General features: G+C 29.1%; 1 protein-coding gene and 1 long non-coding RNA gene across 2 annotated transcripts; both read left to right on the top strand.

Moving 5' to 3' along the window:
- The first annotated feature begins 1,277 nt into the window (after positions 1 to 1,277).
- On the top strand, positions 1,278 to 3,221 carry LOC121129534 (uncharacterized protein C1orf50 homolog). The gene is made up of 4 exons (XM_040725255.2): positions 1,278 to 1,537; positions 1,612 to 1,724; positions 2,581 to 2,799; positions 2,859 to 3,221. The coding sequence occupies exons 1-4, from the start codon at positions 1,456 to 1,458 to the stop codon at positions 3,015 to 3,017; spliced, it is 573 nt and encodes a 190-aa protein (XP_040581189.1). The 5' UTR covers positions 1,278 to 1,455; the 3' UTR covers positions 3,018 to 3,221.
- Positions 3,222 to 4,774: 1,553 nt separating this feature from the next.
- On the top strand, positions 4,775 to 8,010 carry LOC139907276 (uncharacterized). The gene is made up of 3 exons (XR_011783754.1): positions 4,775 to 5,984; positions 6,066 to 6,354; positions 6,419 to 8,010. It is a non-coding gene; the product is annotated as an uncharacterized lncRNA (long non-coding RNA).
- Positions 8,011 to 23,278: the final 15,268 nt, after the last annotated feature.

The following is a 23,278-nucleotide window of genomic DNA, read 5'->3' as shown; positions in this document are numbered from 1 at the left end:
TTATGAACATAAGTAGTTGAAGAATAGAAATCTATCCTACAATTTTTTTAGAAAAACGCGTCATATCTAGTTGATTGGCCTCATATATGAGACAAATAACAATCGATTTCAAAAAATCATCTTATAATAATATTAAAAAGTTTTTATTTGGTGTTGAATAACACCTCAATATGATTATCTAAATCTATTTTCAAAAAGAACATTGCGTGTAAGAGGTTTTAATAAGATATTTTGATTGAATTTTAATTTTATAAGACAAGCATTTGTTGAGGTTGTGTGTTGAAATTTATAAAGTTCCGTAATATTGAGAGATATAAAATTAAATAAAGACGTAAATAAGAACAATTACATTATGTTGTTCCACTATGGACATTTTATTAATTATTTTATCAACTTCGAGCTCACAGAGATTATGTAAAATTAAATTACTAATACTTAGAATAATTAGATTCGAGAGATTTATACCTTAAAACGTAAATAAGTTTGATATGACTTTAAATTACAATAATATCAGTCTTCATATAAGCTTGTCAGTATGGACTTGCGAGAAAAAATGTGAACAAAATAGCCTTTATTATAAAATTAGAAGTTTTCACGACAGTTTTATTCGTTATGGCAAGTAAATAATATTCAATTATAATTTGTAGTAAAAAACGTGTTCTTATTCTTAATTTTACCAACGATTTTTTTATATTCCAGATGTGGATTTTAAGATAATAAAAATATCATTAAATTGTATATATTTACATTTTGTTCTTCTACATTTTTCAACTGATTTCGTAGTTATTCTTTAAAAAAATTCATGTTATTGTCATGGAATTCTATAATTCGATGGTTATTGTGTATACTGAAAAATATCAATATGGAAAGACAAACAAACATAAGTCAAAATTGCAAAAAAAAAAAAAAAAAAAAAAAAAAATACGAATTACTCTTGTTGTCCAACAACTTTTCTCATCAATAATATTTACATATTGTATCTCTATTATGTAATTTGGTAATATTATGTCAATCGCATAAAGATTTTATTACAACCAAATGCATCACATGAAACAGAGAGGTTTGAGTAATTTGTTTCTGCAAATTAATTATATTAACATACAGAATACTAATATCTAATTAATTGAATTACATGAAATTTCTTATATAATTCTTTTACTAAATAGACTCATGATTATAGAACATAGCCCAAACTAAGATTCCTGCGACGTCTTGCATAGACTCAAAATATGCCTACATGAACATGACGTCATGAACACCTTCAATTTCTTCAGTGTTTTGGTGAGTCTATAAAATAAGCAGAATTAATTCAGGTCTGCCTCAGTTTTTCGTTCATTGTCGAGTGTGTCGCTTCCCCCTCGTAAATCCGATTTCTATTAATAAGAAATATTTATTATTATTAAGCATTAAATTGATATTTTGTTAAGGAACTCGTTTGTTAAATTCTTTAATTCAATGAAAATGGAAGACGATCGTGGATTTATAAAGGCTGACTTAGTTCTTTTAGATGAGTCTAAACCAAATTTTCAAACACAAGGTGGATTTTGATTATTGATTATATTATTATAACTTGGTCTTTTTAATCATAAATTGTTTTTTGTTTTTTATTAGTGAATCTTGTGGAACGTAATGTTAATCCTGATGGCTATGCACTAGTCGATTCAGATAGATCAGGGAAAAAGACGCAATTCGATTTGGTTGAATTGGCGTCAAATATACAAAAGGTAATTTTAAAAATCTTTGAACTTTTAGTCCTAGCTATTATGCGTGAGGACAAGTAAATTTAAATGTACTCAAATATAGTACAAGTATTTTATTGAAACTTTAATTACAAGTATTAGGGTGATTTTTTGAGGTATTTAAGTACTATGTAAAATATATTTAATTATTGTTTTGTCTCAATCCCATTTTATGAGTAAAGGCGGGTGATCACATCGATTGTACTTGTCTACGTGTTTAAGTATATATATATATATACGTAGATATAAATGATATCGGGAGAAGAGTTGCTTTTACAAATAATTTATTTTAATCATTTATTAGTATATTTATTATACACTAAGACGTGTACTCGCACAATAGATGTGGTAACCCGCCTTTAGTCTACTTTTATAATAAGTAAATTACTAGAAGTTGTTGTTTGAATTCCTTGCAAAGAAGGGAATTTATTTTATAAAATGGAGAGGACATATATAAATATCTTCACATGAAGATTACATCTGGTTATATTGCCAGATTGAAGCCGATTTTCATCTTTCAACCAATCAGTAGCTATTTTAGATTTTTTTAAAGACGCAACTAAATATTACGTTCATAGTCTCCCTATGTTAACATTTTTACTCACAAGTACATGTTACAATTGATAAATTGTTATAAAACATTTTTAACGAAATAAATGCAATATTTTTTTTTTTGTCGATATTACTTTGTCCTCTAATTTAGTAAGTATCAATATTTAAGTATAAGTACCAATAACTTGGGGCCATCCCTGCTGGCTATACTGATAAATTTTTATATGTAGACATTCTAGGTTTTTTTATTTAATATCCAATGAATTTTAATTTTATTATAATATTTCAGGCCGATGAATTCACAGTTGCAACAGCCGGTAGTAAACTCTCAGTCATTGTCGAACAAATGAAATTCTTACAGCAACAAGCCCGTAAAGTATTAGAGGAATCCAATCGTAATAAACAACTACATCATATCGCCTGTAATTTCAAAAAAGTTCCTGGAAAGTTGTACTATGTTTATAAAAAACCTTCTGGTCAAGAGTACATTAGTATGTTATCTCCAGAAGTAAGTTGATTCTCTATAGCCTTAGTTCTCATCACATATAATTGTATTTTTTTTTCCAGGAATGGGGAAGTAAATGTCCCGAATTTGCCGGAGCTTATAAACTAGAATCAGACATGACTTGGACTCCCTTAGATAAAGTACAACAAAGAAAAAATGATTATGAAATGATTGATCAACTCTTGAGCTCGGAACATCAACCTCATCTTCAAATCCTTTAAATAAACTTATGTTCAAAGACTTTTCATTTTTATATATTATCTATTGCCTCTATCTATTGTATTTTTCATACTGTGTATGAAGATTTTAATCTATGTTTGTTATGTTTCTATTTTTTTAACTATGAAGTTTCAAAATGTGATAAAAATACATATTTTTGGAAGTGCCTGAATTTAATTCACGATTTCCTAAGTTACCAAAAAGAAGTAAAGTTTGTTTTTAATTTAAGACTTATTTTTATCTCGCCCTTGTAATTTATCACATAGAAAATGGAGACTATTTTTCCCATTTTTAGATTCGAAAGATTGTATTTACACTACGAACCTGATTTATTTTTAATTCCATTAAGAGACAAAGACGATAAACTTAATTTTTAAATTTCTTGAAAACTTCGAATTAAGTATTAAAATATCAAGTACTAAAGAGCATTTGTTGACCAAATATTGTTAATAGAAAGTCTAAGGGGAAAAATGATCGTAATTTCAAAATATAGCTTTTCATAATTTCCCTCAAATTATCACCAATATTACAAATATTATTTGAATCAAGATATCATGTATTTTTGAAAATTGTGAACTGATGAGCAACAAAAAATGTTATCAATCTATGGACTTAAATATTTTTAGTTGAGTAAAGGTTGCTTATAATTTACAGCAGTTCCTGTAGCTATAATTTTTTGCCCTAAACACTTAAAGATAAGTCTAAATTGTTACTAAATAACTGTACTATCAATTAAGTGTAATTTAGAATATTATTGCTTAAAAGTATAAAGATAGCTTTAAAATCTTAAAAATAATCTTATTCGTTTAATTCCCTTCTCATATTTTAAATAACATATTTTTGACGACGTAAACATCTTTATTAATGATAGAAAAGTCTTTTTCAGTACACTTTTAAAATCAATTTTAAAATATTAACATAAAAGAGTCCATAATCAAATGTGATTATTAATTTATTTGTAGTAAATCAATAGTTTTGATAAAATCTCCGTACATTTAAATGTTATTTTTTAATAAAAAAATAATCTAAGAGTCTCAAATTTCTTAAACATATTCTCTTGTAATTCTTCTAAAAATATCGGTTAACATACAATATATTGTCCTTCTGCATAATTTTAATAAAATGAGATGTTCCCATTGCTCATTCTAGCCATTGAAAACAAATATGACAATATATAAATATTGCTACAGCTATTAAATATGACAGTTATCAATGGGAAATCTGTGGATAGCTCAAAATTATAGGAATACTTATGGGTATACAATCAGGATTCACAAAATGTTATTGTTTTTCTATGTGTGTGAGGCAGTCTTGCCACTATGGAACATTACACCGAAAGTGACTTGCATCTGAGGTCTATATGTCCCAGGGACAAGCAGTGTCCAGTCTTGGATATCCAAAAAATCTTTCTACGACCTCACAACATTAAACTTGGTTTAATTCATGGTTTAACCAAAGTTAATAGAAATACTAGGTTAGACCAGGGAACACTGAAATGGATATAAAACGCACTTTTTTTTTTTTTTTACAAAACTGCAAAGAAGAAATGAATAATTCATTTTTTATACATTAATTCCAAATGATTATTCTAGTTTTTGTATATTTAGAGACTTCGTGGTTAAAGTTATTAACGTATTTTTTGTCTTCAACAATTGTTAATTGTTATATGTCTACTTTTGTTTGGTAATTATAAATCTTTATAATAATATACATACAGTGTGTTCTTCTAGGGACCTTAATTATTATAAAATATATGATATATCTATCATATATATGTATTACATTTTCACAGGAATTATATAATGAATTAATTAACAATTTCATGTAATAAATTGACATTTTGCATTTATTAATTTAGACAGGATGATTTGCTGTTGTCCAGGCTGTAGGACTGGTTATCCTTAGAAAAAAACTCATCAAAGTCATAGTGAGGAAGAAATTGTTGAAGAAAAACATACTATTCATAAGTTTTCAAAAGATCTTGAAATTATTAAAGTATGGGTCAATTCCATCAGGAGAAAAAACTAAGAGCAAAATCAATATTCAAGAATCTGCAGCAAGCATTTTCCTAGCTTTTATTCATGAAATAACGGATATAAATTCAACTTGGCACAAAATATATACTCCACTTAAACGATATAAATTAAAATCTGATCCGGTTCCTATAGTATTTCGGGATATTCCAAAAAACTTGAGAAAACAAACTTTTCATGAAAGGACAACTTTATCTACTTCTACTAAAAGGTTATACTTTAGAAAAGGCATGTTAACATTTCAAAGTAGTTTAGAGGGCATTGCTATTTTTTCAGATTTGAGCAAGATAAACTATATCTTAATTCCCAAATTGAACGCTTATTTCAAGAAGGTCAGAATAAAAAATTTCAAGATATAAAAAAAACCCTGGATAAATCGTGTTTACCCAAAGGCATTAATGTAATATATAATGAAGACTTCGTCATGTTTTTCACCTTATCATCACAGGATCATGTTCCTTACATTTTTTTGGTCTATAAGTGAATCTTTCTCAATTTTTTCATAAGGACGTCCTATAACTATTGTCGAAGGGAATCATATATGTTCATCAAAGAGTCTGAGCCGTTATTCTGATATCAATAACATTTTAGCATATTTAGAAAATAAACAGACAAACCCAAACTAGATTCAAGCATAAAGTATGCCATTGATATTTGAAGAAGCAGTACATCATCAATACTTTAATTCAAAAATTATAATAGCTATATTATAGAACAACTTCACCTTCACTCTATAAGTGCAAAAGGACGAAGATACTCTCCTGAATTTTTAGGGATTTCAATACTTGGGCACAATAAAAGCCCAGCTTTATATAATCAAATTAGAGAATCTGGAATTATGCCATCTGAATCGCGCATAAGAAGAATAACTAGTGTGTTCTTAGTTCAAGGAGGAGTACAAGTCTCTAGAGTTAAATTATTGGAGTAAAAAGACAAGTAGGTTTCTATAATAATTGACGTAGAATATTCCTCTCAGAGAGTTGAATTTAGTGTTGGCAATTTTTTTGTATGTGATAGGAATGGAAACTATTCTAAAACCATACTTTGTTTTATGGTGAAGAGTGTACTTGGGAAATACAGTGACATGGTAGCTATGGTACCAATGACAAATATTAAATCTTACATTATAAAACAATATTATATGAAAGTTACCAAAGTTGGCCTAGAAGCCGTTGTAGCCACTACGGATGCGTATACCTCAAACAGAAAATTCTATGTGGATGAACTAGGAAAGTGAATTTTTCCTAGATATATATTTAATCCTTTTTCCACTTCTGAAAGTTAGATATTTATGTTATTCGATTCGGTACATATCTTCAATAAATTTTAAAACAACTTTACTAACAGACATAATACTTTTTGTCTTCCAGTAAAGTTGTTTTCTTTTGAAAATGAGGATGTTATTCTAGAAGCCAAATTGGCATGTGAGCCAAATCTACTACATTGAAATTACCTCACAAGCATAATCGTAAAGTAATTGCTCCTCAACCAATTAAAAAGGTTTTTTCACGAATACACTCTGAATGCACATAACCATTATGTGTCGAAAGATGATCAATGGAGAAGCTTCAAACAAACAGCACAAGTGATGGACATTCTTAAGCGTTTTTGGAATTGGATAAATGTGAACTCTAATACTATATACTTCCAAAAGAGAGACGATTAACTAAAGCCAATTTCTGTACATGAGTGGGAACAAATTAATTTCTTGGTTAAGTTTGCAGAATGGATTAAAAAGTGGGAGACACTCTCAAAGAAAAATGGAGGTGGTTTATCTTTCGAGACATTTTGCCGCCTATCAAACAGCAAGAGGACTAACCCATTTAGCTATATATTTACTGGATAAAAATAAAGTTAAGTTTATTTTTCTTCTTAAAATTAATTCAGACCCAATAGAAAGGCGTTTTGGCTGGTATAGACAACTTGCTGGTGGAAATTACTATATCAGTTGTCGACAGTTTTTTGAGGCTGGAAAAAATTTGTATTAACCTATTTTTAAAATCAATACCATCAATTTTAGTCCATACAAAAGAGTCTAATTATACAAGCAAAGAATATGTTTCTTCATTTATCAGCCTTATATCTTCTTAATTAGTCTGCCACAACTGGGAATTCAAGTAATTTGAAAGAACTAAAATCTAACCATGGAATTCTAAACATATTTATTAGAATCCCGTGGTTAGATCAATTAAAATAAACAATTTTTCTTATGAAGGACTTAACATTTTATGATTAAAAATAAGGTTTTATAAATTACATCATTACTCCAAATTCCATGACTAATTCCTCTTAACAATGTTTTTAAAAGATTAGTAAGAATTCTATATTTAGATAATTAAAATTAATAAAAAAAGTTAAGAACAATAACATAAAATATTTAATGTCAAAAACTAAGGTCTTGGTTATCTTTTTCTTTTTTCATTACAAAAGTTTTAAAAAAACCATAAGTTTTATTTAGCTATTTGATAGTTTTTTAATGATTTATTATACTAGCCAATACTTGCTTTGGTTTACTATTTATAACTAATTAAAAAATAAAATCAAAATACTAATTTATTCCGCTTTAAGATTTCAGAATTGATTGAGTTATGGATCTAATATTTTATTTCTGAGTAAGACTACTATCAATGATATCACATACCAAATTCGAGAACTACTCGTTTTTTCTTAAAAATTTATTATATAATACCTATTATGAATACCGACCAATAATAGCTGGATCAGGGGCTACTTTAGTACTGGAGTTTGCATTATATTTTAGACGCCCTAATATTCAAGAAGTTGTGTTACAATTTTCCAATAAGTGTAATTTACTATGTGATTTGTGTTATATAATTCTTAATTTATTACTTGTTAACACAATTTCGGCGGATATGTTTAAAATAAATAGAATATTACTTTCAACGAAAATCATTTTCACTCATAACTGGTCAGAAAAACTCCGTTCTTAACATTTTGTGGCTGAATATAATGGGTCGTACTCATTCATAATATTAACAAATAAATATTATACAGTGTAGAAAATAAGCATTTGATCTCTTGTCGTTTTTTTAAGTTTCCCACTCATAAAGATTTTCTGTGGGATTGAGGTCCGTCGACTGGCTAGGCGACTCCATTACCTTAATGTGCTTATTCTTCTTAAGTCATTCCTTTGTTGCCATGGCCGTAAGTTTTGGGTTATTGCCGTGCTATAAGATCCATTACAGGACCCGTCTTCAGTCCCTCTCCCTAAGGTAAAGAGGTCGTCGCCCAAATTTTTCCCGATGATGGTACATCCTCCCTTCTGTGCGGCAAAGTCGTCATTTCCCCTTAGCAGAGAAAAACTGCCAAAACATAATGTTTCCAGCCCCATGCTTGACGGTGGGGAATGGGAATGGTGTTCTTGGGGCTATACTCAGCATTTTTCTTCCTCCAAACGCTTTTTTTTTGTTCAAATAATCAAAAGTCCCTCACTGTTTAAATAAACTTACTATTGAAATTGTATAACTTTCTTTTCTTTGTTATTGGGCAAACTTACAAATAATGCATTATAAATTATAGTATACAGATTAGTGTCAATACTGTAGTATTTAACTTTAAAAGACCATTGGACCAGGTTTGGGATTGTGTCCAGATTATGATTATCTATCCATGACGATGCCAATGAATGTGATATTATATTACTTTTAGTATTACATTATATTATTATATAATAATCCAATAAAAACCGTTTCAATTTTAAAACCCAAACGATTAATTAAATATGTGTATGATTCAATTATCAACATCGGAATGTTTCTGCACCTCACCATTCCTTCAAATCAATCGGAAAACATAGTTATTAATTGATATTTTTGTTATGTTATGTGAATATGGATAATGCATGTGTAGTAGTTACCTAGTCAATGAAATTGTATGATCTATAATGAAACTTATAGACGAAATTAAAGGAAAAAATTAGATTGTGTACAACTGGGAATATGTATTTGTTTATAACTACTTATAAGTTAAAGGTTATCTATCCCATCTTCACAAGATAATGAATAAAATATGTACACAATCACATAAATGAATATTTCCTCCACATATTTTCCTTCCTCTCTAATTGAGAATGAATTTCAAATTATTGCCCAGACGTAAATTTTGTTCTAAAGTACCGTACCTTTTTTAAGAGGTCACCTGCACGGTCACTTTTTCACATTCCCTTGCTTGATACTTAAATAAAAGGTTGATTGTATTTTATTAAATTTCGGAATATTACTGTAGCTTTATATAACACAACCTTTTCCCATTTTTTGTAGGAAATATAAATAGCGGGGTAGGGGGTGTTAATTCATGAAAATTACAACTTTTGGGATGCAAAATGATTTTTTAAGCACTCTGAAGAAAGTTTCCAGCCAAACCCTCCCCAACCCTACCCCCAAAATTACTTTTTTCCCCATGAATATGTATCTTTTAAATCTTTTTTCAAAGTAATTAGAAGAAACTTGCAAATGACTTGCTCATCAAAGGCTTTTTATGATTAAAGCAATAGCTTTATAACATTTGAAGTTTATAAAGTACAATTTTAAGGTAATAAAAAGGTCAACTTCTTCTAAATTTTTATTTTAGCGTGTGTACTAGGGTATCCGATTTTTATGATGACCTATTAACTCGATGTTCTGTTGTATTTAAACAAAAAAAAATTATGTTTCTAAAGTATCAGTTTTCAAAAGGTGTTTTTACTTATATAGTCATTTTTAAAATGACTTTTTTTAACGACATCTTCGATTTGTTAAGGGATTCAGAAGTTTCAATTAAAGTTATATTGCTGAACTTCAGGAGTTTGAATTTTGTAAGTTATGTTCTTAAATTTCAAGAACTTCATTAAAGTTCCTCTTCTCAAGTAATATATAAGAATATAATCCTTATCTTTAATTTTGAAGAAAAATAAATTAGAGCCCAACGAAATACTTTGGATACTCAAACAATCAAAGCCACTGTACTTTCCTCCGATTAGCAACATCTACACATTTTCGATACATAAAATTATTACTTAAAATGAAGTAACTTTTTCTTGATTTGGAAAAAATAAATCATTGAAATATCTTAATTATTTCCCAGCCAGCCAGCCAGTCTTTCAATTAATTCATACATAATTATATAAGTAATTGTTCTTCTCAAATTAAACGAATGATTCTATCGACAGAGAATATATGTCTTTGGATTTGAAAATTCTGATATCATCAGATGATTGATCATATCTAACCAAAGGTCAGAAATGTAATAAATGATTTATAAAGTTGAATTTGAATTTGTGACGCCCCCCTCCCCTGCAATAGTAATATAAAAATGTTATCAAGAGAAAATAAAGGAACAGTAAGAGAAAAATGAATCAATGGCTTTTAAAATGGTAACTAAGAAGGAGTGTTGCCAGGTGGATTTCAGCCAAATTGTCTATATGTACTTTTAAAATCGGCTAAATATGGCTAATTTTTAAAATTGTTTATAGTTTTAGGGTTTAATTTATGGCTTCTTTATATATAAATATTCTAAGTTTAAGTGGAATAATAGAAGCTGCTAATTTTTTTTGGAAGATTTGAACAAATAAAATTCTTAGAAAAGACAATTTGAAAAAGGGAAGAAAAATATTGAGCTGTAAGCTATTGCATGCATTGAAACTTTTAATTTGTTTGTAATATATTTACTAAACCATTATAATTTTATATTTATATATCTACCATTAATAAAAATTGGCCAAAAATCGACAAAACAATTGCAAAGATCAGCTAAGATTTCCAAATATCAGCTAAATGATATTTTTCCCAGACATACAAGCCAAAAATTAGATAAATCTACCCGAAAATCACTTAACCTGTCAACACTGCATAGGAGAGTGAAGAGGTCTAGTTATTTTTGGATCGATCTGAAAATCCTAAAAAGACTGCCATGCTATCAGTCCTGTACAAATAAAATTTGCCAGTCAAAGGACCGGTTCTCATCAGTCTTTTATAGTAACTACAATAGGTGAAATACTTAGTTACTAACAAGTTCCTTTAGCTGTTCATCATAATCTCATTCAAAGAGACAATACACCTGAAGTTTAAAACTGGATGTATGTGGCTAGAACGTATAATAATCAAGTAATATATGTTCTAGCTATCATTATTTTTTTTTTTGTTTTATATTCTTCAACCCTAACAAGGAGTGATGAAAATAAAGAGATAGCTAGGACTGAAGAACCGACTTATTGATCCTTAGAAATTGTTGAATGGTATAATAAAATCGGACCGATCAAGGTTGATAGTAATATTATGTAATATAATAACACTTTTCCGACTGATGTTTGACTTCCGCTCCGCTTTTTAATAGTGACGTCAAAGAGTATAACTGTTAGCAAGAGTAGCTTTTTATCACCTTCCTTGACTGTTACTGTTGGATTACTGTTGTTATACTTTATGACGTCAAAGTCTGTCTATCTTGCCCAGTAGTCGGTACGGTACATCAAATTTAAAATTCTAGCAGGCCGGATTACATGATGGCATAACCTTGTATTTCTAATAACAGTGAGACAGATAAAAATGTACTAAAAGTTGAGGGAAAAAGGCTGATTAGAGAATCAGTTCTAAGACCGATCCAACACTTTGCGCAGTTGCTATAATTCTTCAATTCTTCAAAAATCATTAGCTATTCACAGATAATTGAATTTTTTGGAAAATAAATTCAAAAATCTACAGCTGCTCAGAAAAAATTAATTTTTTTGGAAAAATATTAGATTTTTTCAAAAATTTCGAAAATCAACAGCTATTCCCAAAAAATTAAATTTTTTGCGGAAAAAAAAATTCAAATAATACATTTTTTGGAAAAAAAATTCCCATCTGCTCACAAAAAAATTAATTAGCCCATCCCTGGCGGACACCCCTGACATTTGAATGTTTTTGATATTTTGGGGTGACAAATGAACATCATAAAAGGAAGAATTATAATATGAATTTTAAGTTTTTATTTAAAACATACATACATTTATTATTAAGACAAATATTGCTTCGAAAGAATGAAAGTATATTTTTATATATTTACAATACATATTTATATGTATATTTTCTTGCTAAATTTGAATTTTATTTTGATGGAAAAAATGTTTATGTATTTTATACATATGTAGTATTCATATTCAAAAGTTTCCTTTAAAAATAACTTTATATTATGTTGAAAGGTATTTATTTTATTTTTCTTACAAGTGAAATAAAACATTTATATTTCGTTACTTTTAATATTATTATTGTTATCATGATAAATAATTTAACTTGTTTTTTTAAAGAAGAAAAGGAAAGAAAACAACCTACCAATGTGTGTTTTTCCGTCTTGGTTGACAAAAAGATATTTGAAAATATTTTTATAATATTAGTAAATAAACTTTTTAATAAAATGTATTTGATAGTAAATCAGTTCAAAAAAATGTCTTTGAAGGATAATCCAAATTTTGTATTCCATTGATTTTTTTGGGTAAGGGGCATTCACAAACCATGTGGCACCTGGGGACCCTAAAACTACATTTATCCTCTTGAGGGAGGGGTTAATTTTAAGTCATGTAGACCTAAAAAGTCAGTTTCAAATATATTAAAACTTTATTCAATAAAAAAACGCCATTTCATAAATATGGAATTTTTTTGTAAAAATGCCACTTAGAAAAAATAAGATTAAAATGGCCTCACATTTAGTTAAATTTAAAATTAATTTATTTTCTTAGAAAGGAGGGGGGGTATAAAAATACATAAATTACCCCTGTATGATTTTTTTGGATGGTAAGGCTATGTAATAGGGTTTACTTAGGTCAGTTACCACGATATGAGAGATAAGATTTGCGTTAAACCTTTGAGTCTACGTAATATAAGGTTTTTACAACACTAATTAATTTTTATTTATTTATGGGAAACCTCTCAAAAACAAGCAACTTTTATGTTTAGTTAAATAATATGGGAAGTATTTTTGAAATTAAAAAAACAAACAAAGAAAGCTCATAATTTTATTTTGTCCTATCAAGTTCAAATTTAAAAATTATTCTGCTTTTAAACTTTTATAAGCTTCACAGCCTTTTCTGCGCTTTGGTTTGATCTGGGAATGTCCTCAATAGATTACTCACATTTCCAATGAGTTTTCAGGCATTTTATTGTCTTATCAGATATAATCTTGTAAAGTGGGGCCAACAATTCCATAAAAGTTCATTTATTGTAATTTTGAGTTGAAAGCAATGATCATTGAAGTTGAAATCACATCTAGTAACAAAGATAGTAGTACGACTGTCTGGCAAAAGGAAAAAAACAACAACAATAAGTTCATATATTACACGTGGTTTATATCCCGTCTAATGTAGGTCGGAAGCTTCTTCCACTTGATTTGTGACCAATGACAAATTATTTCATAATGATGATAAGCCTGACATAATTCTTATAAGCACTTGGTATCATGTCGCCATCCAGGGCTTTAACTTCTGTTAACATTATCCATTGCAACTCGGTTATAATCTTTTCGAAGGAGCTCGTAGTTCGTTGATATATTTCCAAAAATGAATAATTCAATTCAGGTTTTGTTGATGGTTCGTTGATAAGAAAATTCATGCTATGTTTCAATAAGTGTTGACACCCAACTTATTTTGGACTCTAAAAGCCATTGATTATGACATTGTCTTCCACACACATTAAAATCTTATCTATATGCCTAGTCAAAGTTCAGCGTGAACTTTGACCGGATGGAGGGTAACGGTTTTTGATGGCACAGAAAAAAAAAAAAAATAGAAGATCATTACCAACATCTAAATCTATCTTATGATTTATGATAATTTTGAATTTGGTTAACTTTAAAAAATAGCGAACACTGTTAATTTACTGTTAATATTTTCCCAGGCATCGTAATCATCAATTAATTGATTTAATTCATACTATATATGGACTGGCAGACCCATTTCCTACAAATTTGATTTCTAAAATAGTGTTTTTAAGCTGAACTATATGATATTCTTCTTTTCCTAGTCTTCTGCCATCAAAATGAATAGAATAAAACACTGTAATTTATGAAAAATCTTGGCTTTCTTATCACAAATTTCCAGATACCTGACTGAATTTGAGGAGATACATTGATTATATCCCTGTTCTAATATAGTTGGTGCTGTGTTTTCTGTTTTTATTTTATTTAACTTGTATTGTGAAGATGAAGAAATGGACAAATAAATTGATTCTGACGCAGGCAAATAATTATCGCCAGTTTCAAAGTGAGTTATATGTGAAGGCTGAGTTTGGATTGTTGGTCTGGATCGTTTTCTTGGGGCGCATTCATTTTAAAAGTTACCTCTTTGATCGTAGAATAACTAACCTTGCTTCCACTATTAATCGTTTTCTGGCATAATTCCTTGTCTTCCAAGCATTTCCATTCTCCATTTACTCCGTAACATGAAATAATTGAAATTGTGAATTATTGAGTTTTTTTCCCCGATGAGAGAGGGAAATAAAGAATTTCTTATCTAAGCAATTTTTTATATTATAATAATTTTGATCCCATCCTGTCGTCGCTTTTCACTGCTAAATTGACTAATAAAGTTTGTAATAATTTTACGATTTGTTGGCATCTGACCAAGATTTGAAAGTAGATTAACCATTCAAATATTTTTGGCTTAAAAAAGGAGAAGGATTTTTCTTCCCAACTAAGGAATTGGTCCTGTATTACAACAGGAATTTATATATATTTTTTATCGTTTGAACAAAAAATAATTATTTTTTCAAATAAATACCAAGACCGCAATATATTGCTTATCGGTCTCAGTTCTTGTGCTTTTTTTCCTATATAGAAAATATAAATAAAATACAATATTTATTTAAAAAAATAAATTAGCTTTAATAAATAAGTCAATTTTCCGAGTTTTTTTTTTTTTTTTTTTTTTGTGCTATTGCATCGTTTTTCAATTATTTGATTTTATTACGTTGCCAGGGTGATACAGTTGTATCTGAGTGCCAAATAGCTTAAGGCTTCTTATGGATCTGGAAAAATAGTCTTTGGCACCAAATGGTGTAAATAAAAAGGGGAAGAGGTGGACTAGATGATGGATCCAGGTTATGGCTTGTCGGGCCCCTATAATATGATAACTTTAATGTTTCTTAAGCCAGGGTTTCCATGCTTTACGGTGCCAAGACCCCCTACAATAATACATTTTTAGCTGAGGCACCCTTTATACGAAACATGTGTACTATTTATGTGTAGACTGAAAGTAATTCTCCATCTTCCTGGGCCCCCTAGCCTCCCCTCACGGCCTCCACTTTGAAGGCAATTGTCTTAAGCAACTTTAGCTTTCGAGGCCCCAGCTGGAACTTGGGACACTAGACACTCTACGTATCAGGTAGCTGTGCCCCTGTTTGTATCTAATATAATTTCCTGGGTTAGATTTTCAGGCACCTTGTTTTAAGTCCTGGTTAACAAACTGAGCCCTTATAAAAAAGAACCGGGACCGATAAAGCTGAACGGAGACCGTTGAACTGAAATAACCTGAACCACAATATTGGTCGTTACCTTTAGGGTATCATGCAACATTACTTTCAAAAACAAACAGAAAAACAGCCAAAAATCAGTTTGAAGTTATCAAATTATTTCAAACAGAAAAATGGACAGTTGACAACAAATGCACTTTTGTGTGTGTGTGTGTTAGTGAGTTTAAAAGCCGTGTTCAAAATTAAATATTAAATGAATTATTTGGAAGGGATTTTAGATCAACATGCCCATTATACTTAATTGCCATTGGAAACCAATTTGACTGTTCCATGTATTTTTCTCTATGATCTGGTCTAAAGACTCTGGAACCAATTTGTTGGTGGATGGTCTTCTTTTATAAAAATGACCCCACATATTATTAAAAACTTAATAATGTTCTCTCAACCTCCTTCACCTATTCCTGTACCTATGGTGGAATTGTAGTTGTGAATTCTTGTTCATCAAGTATTTATACAAGTTGATGATTTGTTATAGCACGTAATTTAAGTGAATATTGATTCAGGATCATTGTTCCCTTCCTTCTTCAAAAAGAGGGACTCTCTGTTCGTTGACAATTCTTTTCTCACCTTTAGTATCAAATGACTAAACAAAGATATCACCTTACAAATTTATCCTTTCCCTATTTGTGAATAACTTTTTGCTATTTGTCAAACAACAATGGAACGGTATCCATCTCATCACTCCCTAGCCTAGTCCATGTCTCCCCCAAGAATGTAGTTTGAAATGAAAGGAGAAATGATTTCCAATGTTTTTATATATTCTATGTACATATTTAAGTACAATGTGTCGAAAGGTAATTATGAAAATTCTATTCCTTGCCTTAGTCAAACATTGAATGTTTGCATTATGATATTCATATTACTTACCTACATTTTTTTATGAGACATGAGATGGAATGGGATGTGTCAAGTCTCCATTATGCTTCGTATCATGATTCAACATTTTCTAATTTAAAAATAAAAAAACAAAAAAAAACACGTTTTACTTATATGTTATGTCTTCTTTCATACAAAAAATCCCTCATTAAGGAATGTAGGAACTTTGAACAAACAGTGACCATCAAAGAATGGATCTCCATTTTAGTGTGATGATTGCAAACAAGTTCCAATCCTTGTCTATACGTCATAAATGTAAATTAATCTTCATGGTTTATTTAAATATTTACAATGTTTTTCATCTCATACATTGCATTTTCACTCACATCATAAATTGCATCATAATTAAATGAGACGCCATCTTGAACGCTCAAAAGTGATATTTTACATAAAAAAATAGACATATTTCCATTTTTTGCATCTAAAGAAAAAGAACAATTTTCACCGATTTCTTTTTTTGCCTATAGCTTTTTTAATTTTGAATAAATTTAGAGAATGTTTTTTATTCATATAGTTGTTTTTTAAGACGCCAGTCACATTTTGATTTATTACTTAACCTTCTATCTAGTATCTTTGAGCTCCAAAAGACAATGTTTGGTTTTTAAGTATAGAGTAAGCCCTCCTTATATGACCTTCCCCTTAAAAAAGAAATCGGCACCCCTGTCTTAACCTGACCAGGCTCAAAAGAGGAACCCATGCAAAATTTCAGCCTCCTAGGTCCAACGATGTGGGCACCCATTAAGGACACACACTAACTATATTATAGGTATATACAGAAGATACTACTCCACTCTTCTGAAAGAGGCATTTGGTTCAGATAAAGGCCTTGTTGTTCTGTTCCTAATTTAATGTATTTATGTATAAAGAAAGTTCAATAAATGTCGTCTTTTCGGAATGAAGACTTTTTACCAGGCCATAAGCGGAAATGACCATAACACAAGATAATGTTCCCTCTTTTTGTCCAACAACTATAAATTTATCCATGGTTAAATTTTAATATGTTATGATGGATAAAACACTACAAATCATTGAGCAAATCTTAGACCCCTTAAATAATTCAAAATAAGGTGTACAATATTTTTATCTGATAAATATAATACTAAAAAAATATAAAAAGTACAATTCATGTGACGATACAAAATACTTAAAAATGAACAATCTTGACCCAATAATAACATTTTTTCCGAATTAATATGGCCTGTACCACGGCAAAAAAGACATGGGAAAATCCTCAAACATCGCCAAACTCAGTTTTTAATAATTTTTATTAAAAAAATAATGAAATCTACTGTTCATTAAGAAATTAATACTGACTTCATTCCTCCTTTATCCTACGGAGAAAGGAATCAATAATTATTCAGACCTCTAAAATAGGTCTTTTATATTGACAAACTCCTTATTTTTCTGTGTTTTTTTTTCTATGTTCATGATATAAAAATTATAATAATTAGAGTATATACATCACAAAGGAATATGGAGGCATTCCACGGATTCATCTTCTGTGTGTCTGTCAAACTTTTGTTTATTTTTTGGGACAATATCTTTTTTAAGAAAAAGAAGGCAAAATTGATTTTTTTATACAAAATTATGACATTCATTTTTTATAATAGAGATAACTAGTTTACAAAAAGTATATATATATATATTTCGAGCAGGGTTGCATGTAATCTGTGTTCAAAGATAAAATGCACGGCCTTTTTCAAACATTTGGTTAATAATTACTGTAGAAAATACTTTTTCAGAAAATTGAATATTCATATAAATTTCTACATTTCACTAAAACAATTAATGTGTAGGGTATCTATTATTTTATTAAAATCAAGTGCAGGGCCAGATCAAGCGCCCCCAATGCCCTTGTGAAGCTGCCACTGCTCCACGGGGTTGGCTTTACTGAGAGTACAGATAATGTGAGCCTAAATAATTGCAATATAAATTATGCTTCTCAAGACTGGATACAATGTATGGGGGTCCTATTGTTTACTTTAAATTGTGGAGCCTAAGAAAAGGGTCCCTTTCCTTAAACTGGCACAGGGTTCCCTAAATTACCTAAGCATTGAAGTATATGAATGACTGCTTTTATTTATAATTAATTATCAAAGATACGCCATATGTACATTATTGGGCTGGGATGGTACGCTAAACCCCCAGTTCGGCTTGAACCGGGGTACACCCTTCAGTTTGGTACGGTATGATAGTAAAATGTTGTTTTTTATACAACTATTATATTTTTTCAAGTTTTTTTCAATATTTTATTCTTTAATGATATATTTTCTGTCCATATAAACTATTCCTAAATATACTAAATTTTTCTAAAAAGCAAAAATTGATATAATATCATTTTTTACACAAAATTTGATATAATATCATTTTTTACACAAAATTTGATATAATATCATTTTTTACACAAAATTTGATATAAATACTTTTGATCCATTTTTTTCAATTGTAAAAAATTGCTGAACAAGCCAAAAACTTTTAACTGTTATGCACCTGACAAACAAAATAAACATATTATATAGCTGTAAAAGAAAATATATGTTTGTGGCGAGTGTACTTACCTAAAAAAATAAAATATATATTGCATACCAAATGTACGTTGTCCGCAAAATTTGAAAAGTAATCTTACTTTTTGAACACACCTCGTAAATTATAATTTTTTTCGGCAAAGTGGTCATTCGTCATACTTTCCAGTCGACAAACTGTCCATTGGGCAAAATTCCATTCAGCAAAGTGTACGTGCACGTGAAAGGGCAATAGCTCCTTTTGGTTCTGGCGGGACTATTTTAAATTCACCCCTACTCAACGAAGGATAGATGTGGTTTAAGGCCTTATTTTCTTCCCCAATAAGTGATTTTGTGAATGTTGATGATTGAACTTTCCTTCCCCTAGATCTTAGACGAACAATTCAATGGGCATTAATTTACAAACTCTTAATATATTCATACATTTATTTTGCATATTAAAACAGCATGACTCTTTTCATCTCACATATTATAATATAGTTATTTAGTAGAGCCAAAGATGGAAGATCAAAGGGATAAAAATTCCACGTAATGGTAACAATGAAAAGATAAGTGTTTTATAAATACAGGTTGAATATCCCCACAACAGGGTTTTCTAATACATAATACGATTGTATTCATATTTTTACCGTTTCATTTATAACCATTTCTTGTACCAAGTATCCACAAAACAATAATATGAGGGAAATGGTAAAATATTTACACCTTCTAAGAACACGTTGTAGATAAATAAATAAATAATTTGTCAGTAAATATGTCCATATTTTATTATTATTATTCTTTAAAGAATAAAACATCATTCTTTATTGAACGACCATTGTTATCCTTATTTTTATCAGTCCAAACATTGGTGGAGTAAAATGGCTGTTTACATACATACGTTTGTTTTGATACCCATCACCCATTGTTAGTTCTATAAAGAAAATGATGATAATGATGTTTTAATAGAGAAAAAGTCAAAGTATGATAGGTAATAATTATTAATCATTTAACCAGCTACAAGTGGCTCTATTGTTTGTTATACGTATCCTATTCCTTATGTAAGAAATACATACACGTTATCAAGAACAATTTCTACGGAAGTTTTTTTTCAAGTATACATGTACAATGATTTCACGCAACCTATCCAATATTTTAGATATTACAAGAGATAGAGATATGAAAAATGTCTGAATCCTCGGAAGTGTAAATTTAACAAATTAACTTATATTTAACAGGTTACTTATGTTTAAACATAAATATTATATGTATTTAAAGAAGAAAGGCGCGTAAAGAAAAAACTAAGTGTAGCGGAAGGTTAATAGAAATACAAAGTTATACCCTAACGTTTTTCTGACTGATGTTTGACTTCCACCACACTTTTTAATAGTTATGTCAGTCACACTTTTTAATAGTTATGTCAAAGAATCTTACTATTAGTCTTTAGTGTAGTGATAATAAAAGGTAAAACGGTTAATCCGTTTGCTCTTTTTTTCTTCTTCATTATTTTATAAGTCGTGGGTGTGTTAACATCTCCCTTAAAAGAAGGATTCTCCTCAATCTTTCGTGTAAATTGATTCAAAAATTCATAATTAAATTGGTATATGTGAATTTCAATATAATTATAATATTTTCAATGCACTAATGTTATTTTAAGTGTAAAAGGTTCTCCTCATTACAGCAGTAATTCATTTTCTCTCCCCCCCAAAAAAAAAAAATCATATTACAGGCAGCTGATATTAACAAGGGTCTTAAATTGTCTCGCTCCCGCCTTCTTCTCCTAATTTTACAAAAAATAACAACAACATATATACACATAGCTTGTGTTCACAATTGAGCCTTTAACTTCTGTCTTATGGCATTTGTCATTGAATCTATCAACCTTTCCTCCGATTAGAGAAAGGAAAATGACCGCACTACGACATTTCCCCCAAATATAGGCAAACTCTTTATTTAGTAGTTGAGATATAGAACCTCTTCACCTACGTCATAAATTGCATTATAATTAAAGGAGACACCATCTTACGGGGGTCAAAGTTGATATTTCTAATACATAAAATAAACAAATTACTAATAAATCTTGATTAAACTCCACTTAATGGCTTTGAGAATTAAAAAAAAGACTTAACATTTGCATTGCATACTACTTAATGACAGTGATAATATGATTAAATTGAAGTCATGTATATTATAAATCCCTTAAAAAAGCTTTATTTGTACGAGGATTTTTTTTTTCATATTTTAGGTACAAAAAAGTAGGATAATGAGAGATAAATATTAATATCTCATATTTCCATTGTAATAGTTTATTTTTATCTACTAAATGAAGAAAAGAAAAAAGAAAATATAATGATTTAATAACTTATTCTCAATACTTGCTATGGTCTGATATATAACAAAACTAGGGAATAGGGGATCAAATTTTTACAGGCAGTAAGGCATAAGTCCTTTTATTTGTTGGTCCCATTTTAACATTCAATAGTTGACTAATTTCCTTGCTATGAATGAAAAAAGGATTTTAATTTTTATAAGAAGGGGTTGTTTAGGCCTCCAAAATCAACATTACCAGGGGCGTTGGCAATGGGGAACTGGAAGGGCTGTAGCTTTCCCCACCCCAATTAAGGAATTTTTACCTTTTACTAAAATATTTAATATTTGAAACTTTTTTCCAAAAAATTAAATTTTCTGTATATAACTATAGGGTTTTGAGATTTTTCTCCAAAAAAGTTAATCTTTAATTTATTTTTCAAAAAATTTTATATTAAAATTTAAATTCAGGAATTTTTTTCTAAAAAAATAACTGAGGATTTTATAAATTTTTTGAAAAAAAATATAATTTTTGGAGAATATTTGTGGATTTTTGAAAAAAATTATTTTTTTTAAATTTAATTTTTTGATTTTTTTTCAAAAAATACCAAAAACCCTGCGGATGTCCATGGGACCTGGCGTAAGATGAAATACTCTTTATACAGTATAGTTCGAGCTAAATGGAGCTAAAGAAATCATCGTTCAGTACACTAATGATACAGGCCCATAGCGAACAAACAATGATAAGTGATTGTTTAGATGTTTTAAGGTCATTAAATACATGTCTTTATATAATTCTAAGAGCATTATAAATGTATACTAAACATATTTGTACATCAATTTGTAATTGGACTTGAAGAAAAAAAATGGAGTCAAATTAACTTTTAATAAATAAGAGAGGAGTTTTTTCCATTTTTCTTTCTGAATATCTTGACTTTCCTTTGGTTAGATTATTTGAAGCTGCAAGGTTTGAAACTTAAAAGGGATGGGAAAGCCTGTGGTTCATGCTTCAACATTCAAAAAGTCTTTTAGAGTACTTAGTGTTATTATTATTTTTATGTAGAATGTTTGAGCTACAGCTTTATAACATAATTATATATTATGGTAAATTGATTTATTTTTAAATACGTAAAAAATAGAAATAGTCGTGTTTTAACAAAATAAAAATAAAATTAAATCCCAGGAGATGAAGATCTCTCTGTTAATGCAGTTTACTCCTACCCGTCTTTCAAAAAAAAAAAAAAGATATAGTCTTAAATAGATATAAATGATAATTATCACATTGTAATTATGTAACACAATGACATTCAGTACAGACAAATAAATATAATAATTACACCTTTTAGTTGGTTTTTGATTCTATAAAAAATCTCCTACTGGTCGTCAGTTTGTCTACCTGGAAAAACACAGAGATAAGTGCGTTTTTATGTATTTCTTTGTCTGTAAATAACACTTGAATAATATACTCACAAGGAGATGATATGTACTACTTCATCTACAAAAGAAGGCGCTGCGAAAGGATTACTTTTTGTCCTGGATGGAATGTTTTCGTCGGATAATTAATTTGTATGTAAATAAACATTCTATCGAATGAAACTTTATGTGAAGTCGTCTTTACAGATGGATTACCACCCTGAATAATACAGCTTCAAGAGTTAAACATAACTCCGAGTATTGAAATGTATTACAATATATTATGAAATTGACTATTTTAGTTAAAAAACCCTACATTAGTGAACAACCTTTTTTAATATAGTTAGTAAACAGGAGTTTGCCCAAAAATAAAAAAGATTGTATTACATTACAAACAGTCGACTAAGACACAAATTTACACTCTTTCAGCTTGTAACCTTTTTTAAAATTCCTTCAAATCAATGAAAATGCTAAAATTTATTTTTTATGAGTTCAATTGATTGCTAAAAAATGTATACATTGTTTAAAAAGTTAATTTTAACAGAAATAGTTTGTGTCACTACAAGCTATAATTTGTTATTATAATTGTTAAAATTCCATTTTTGTTATTTGTTTATGAAATTTGCGTATTTTAAAAAAA

This window comes from Lepeophtheirus salmonis, chromosome 14 (genome assembly GCF_016086655.4).
Source record: "Lepeophtheirus salmonis chromosome 14, UVic_Lsal_1.4, whole genome shotgun sequence".
NCBI lineage: Eukaryota > Metazoa > Arthropoda > Copepoda > Siphonostomatoida > Caligidae > Lepeophtheirus > Lepeophtheirus salmonis.
Note: the sequence above shows the minus strand (reverse complement) of the source record. Positions and strands in the feature narration are given on the sequence as shown.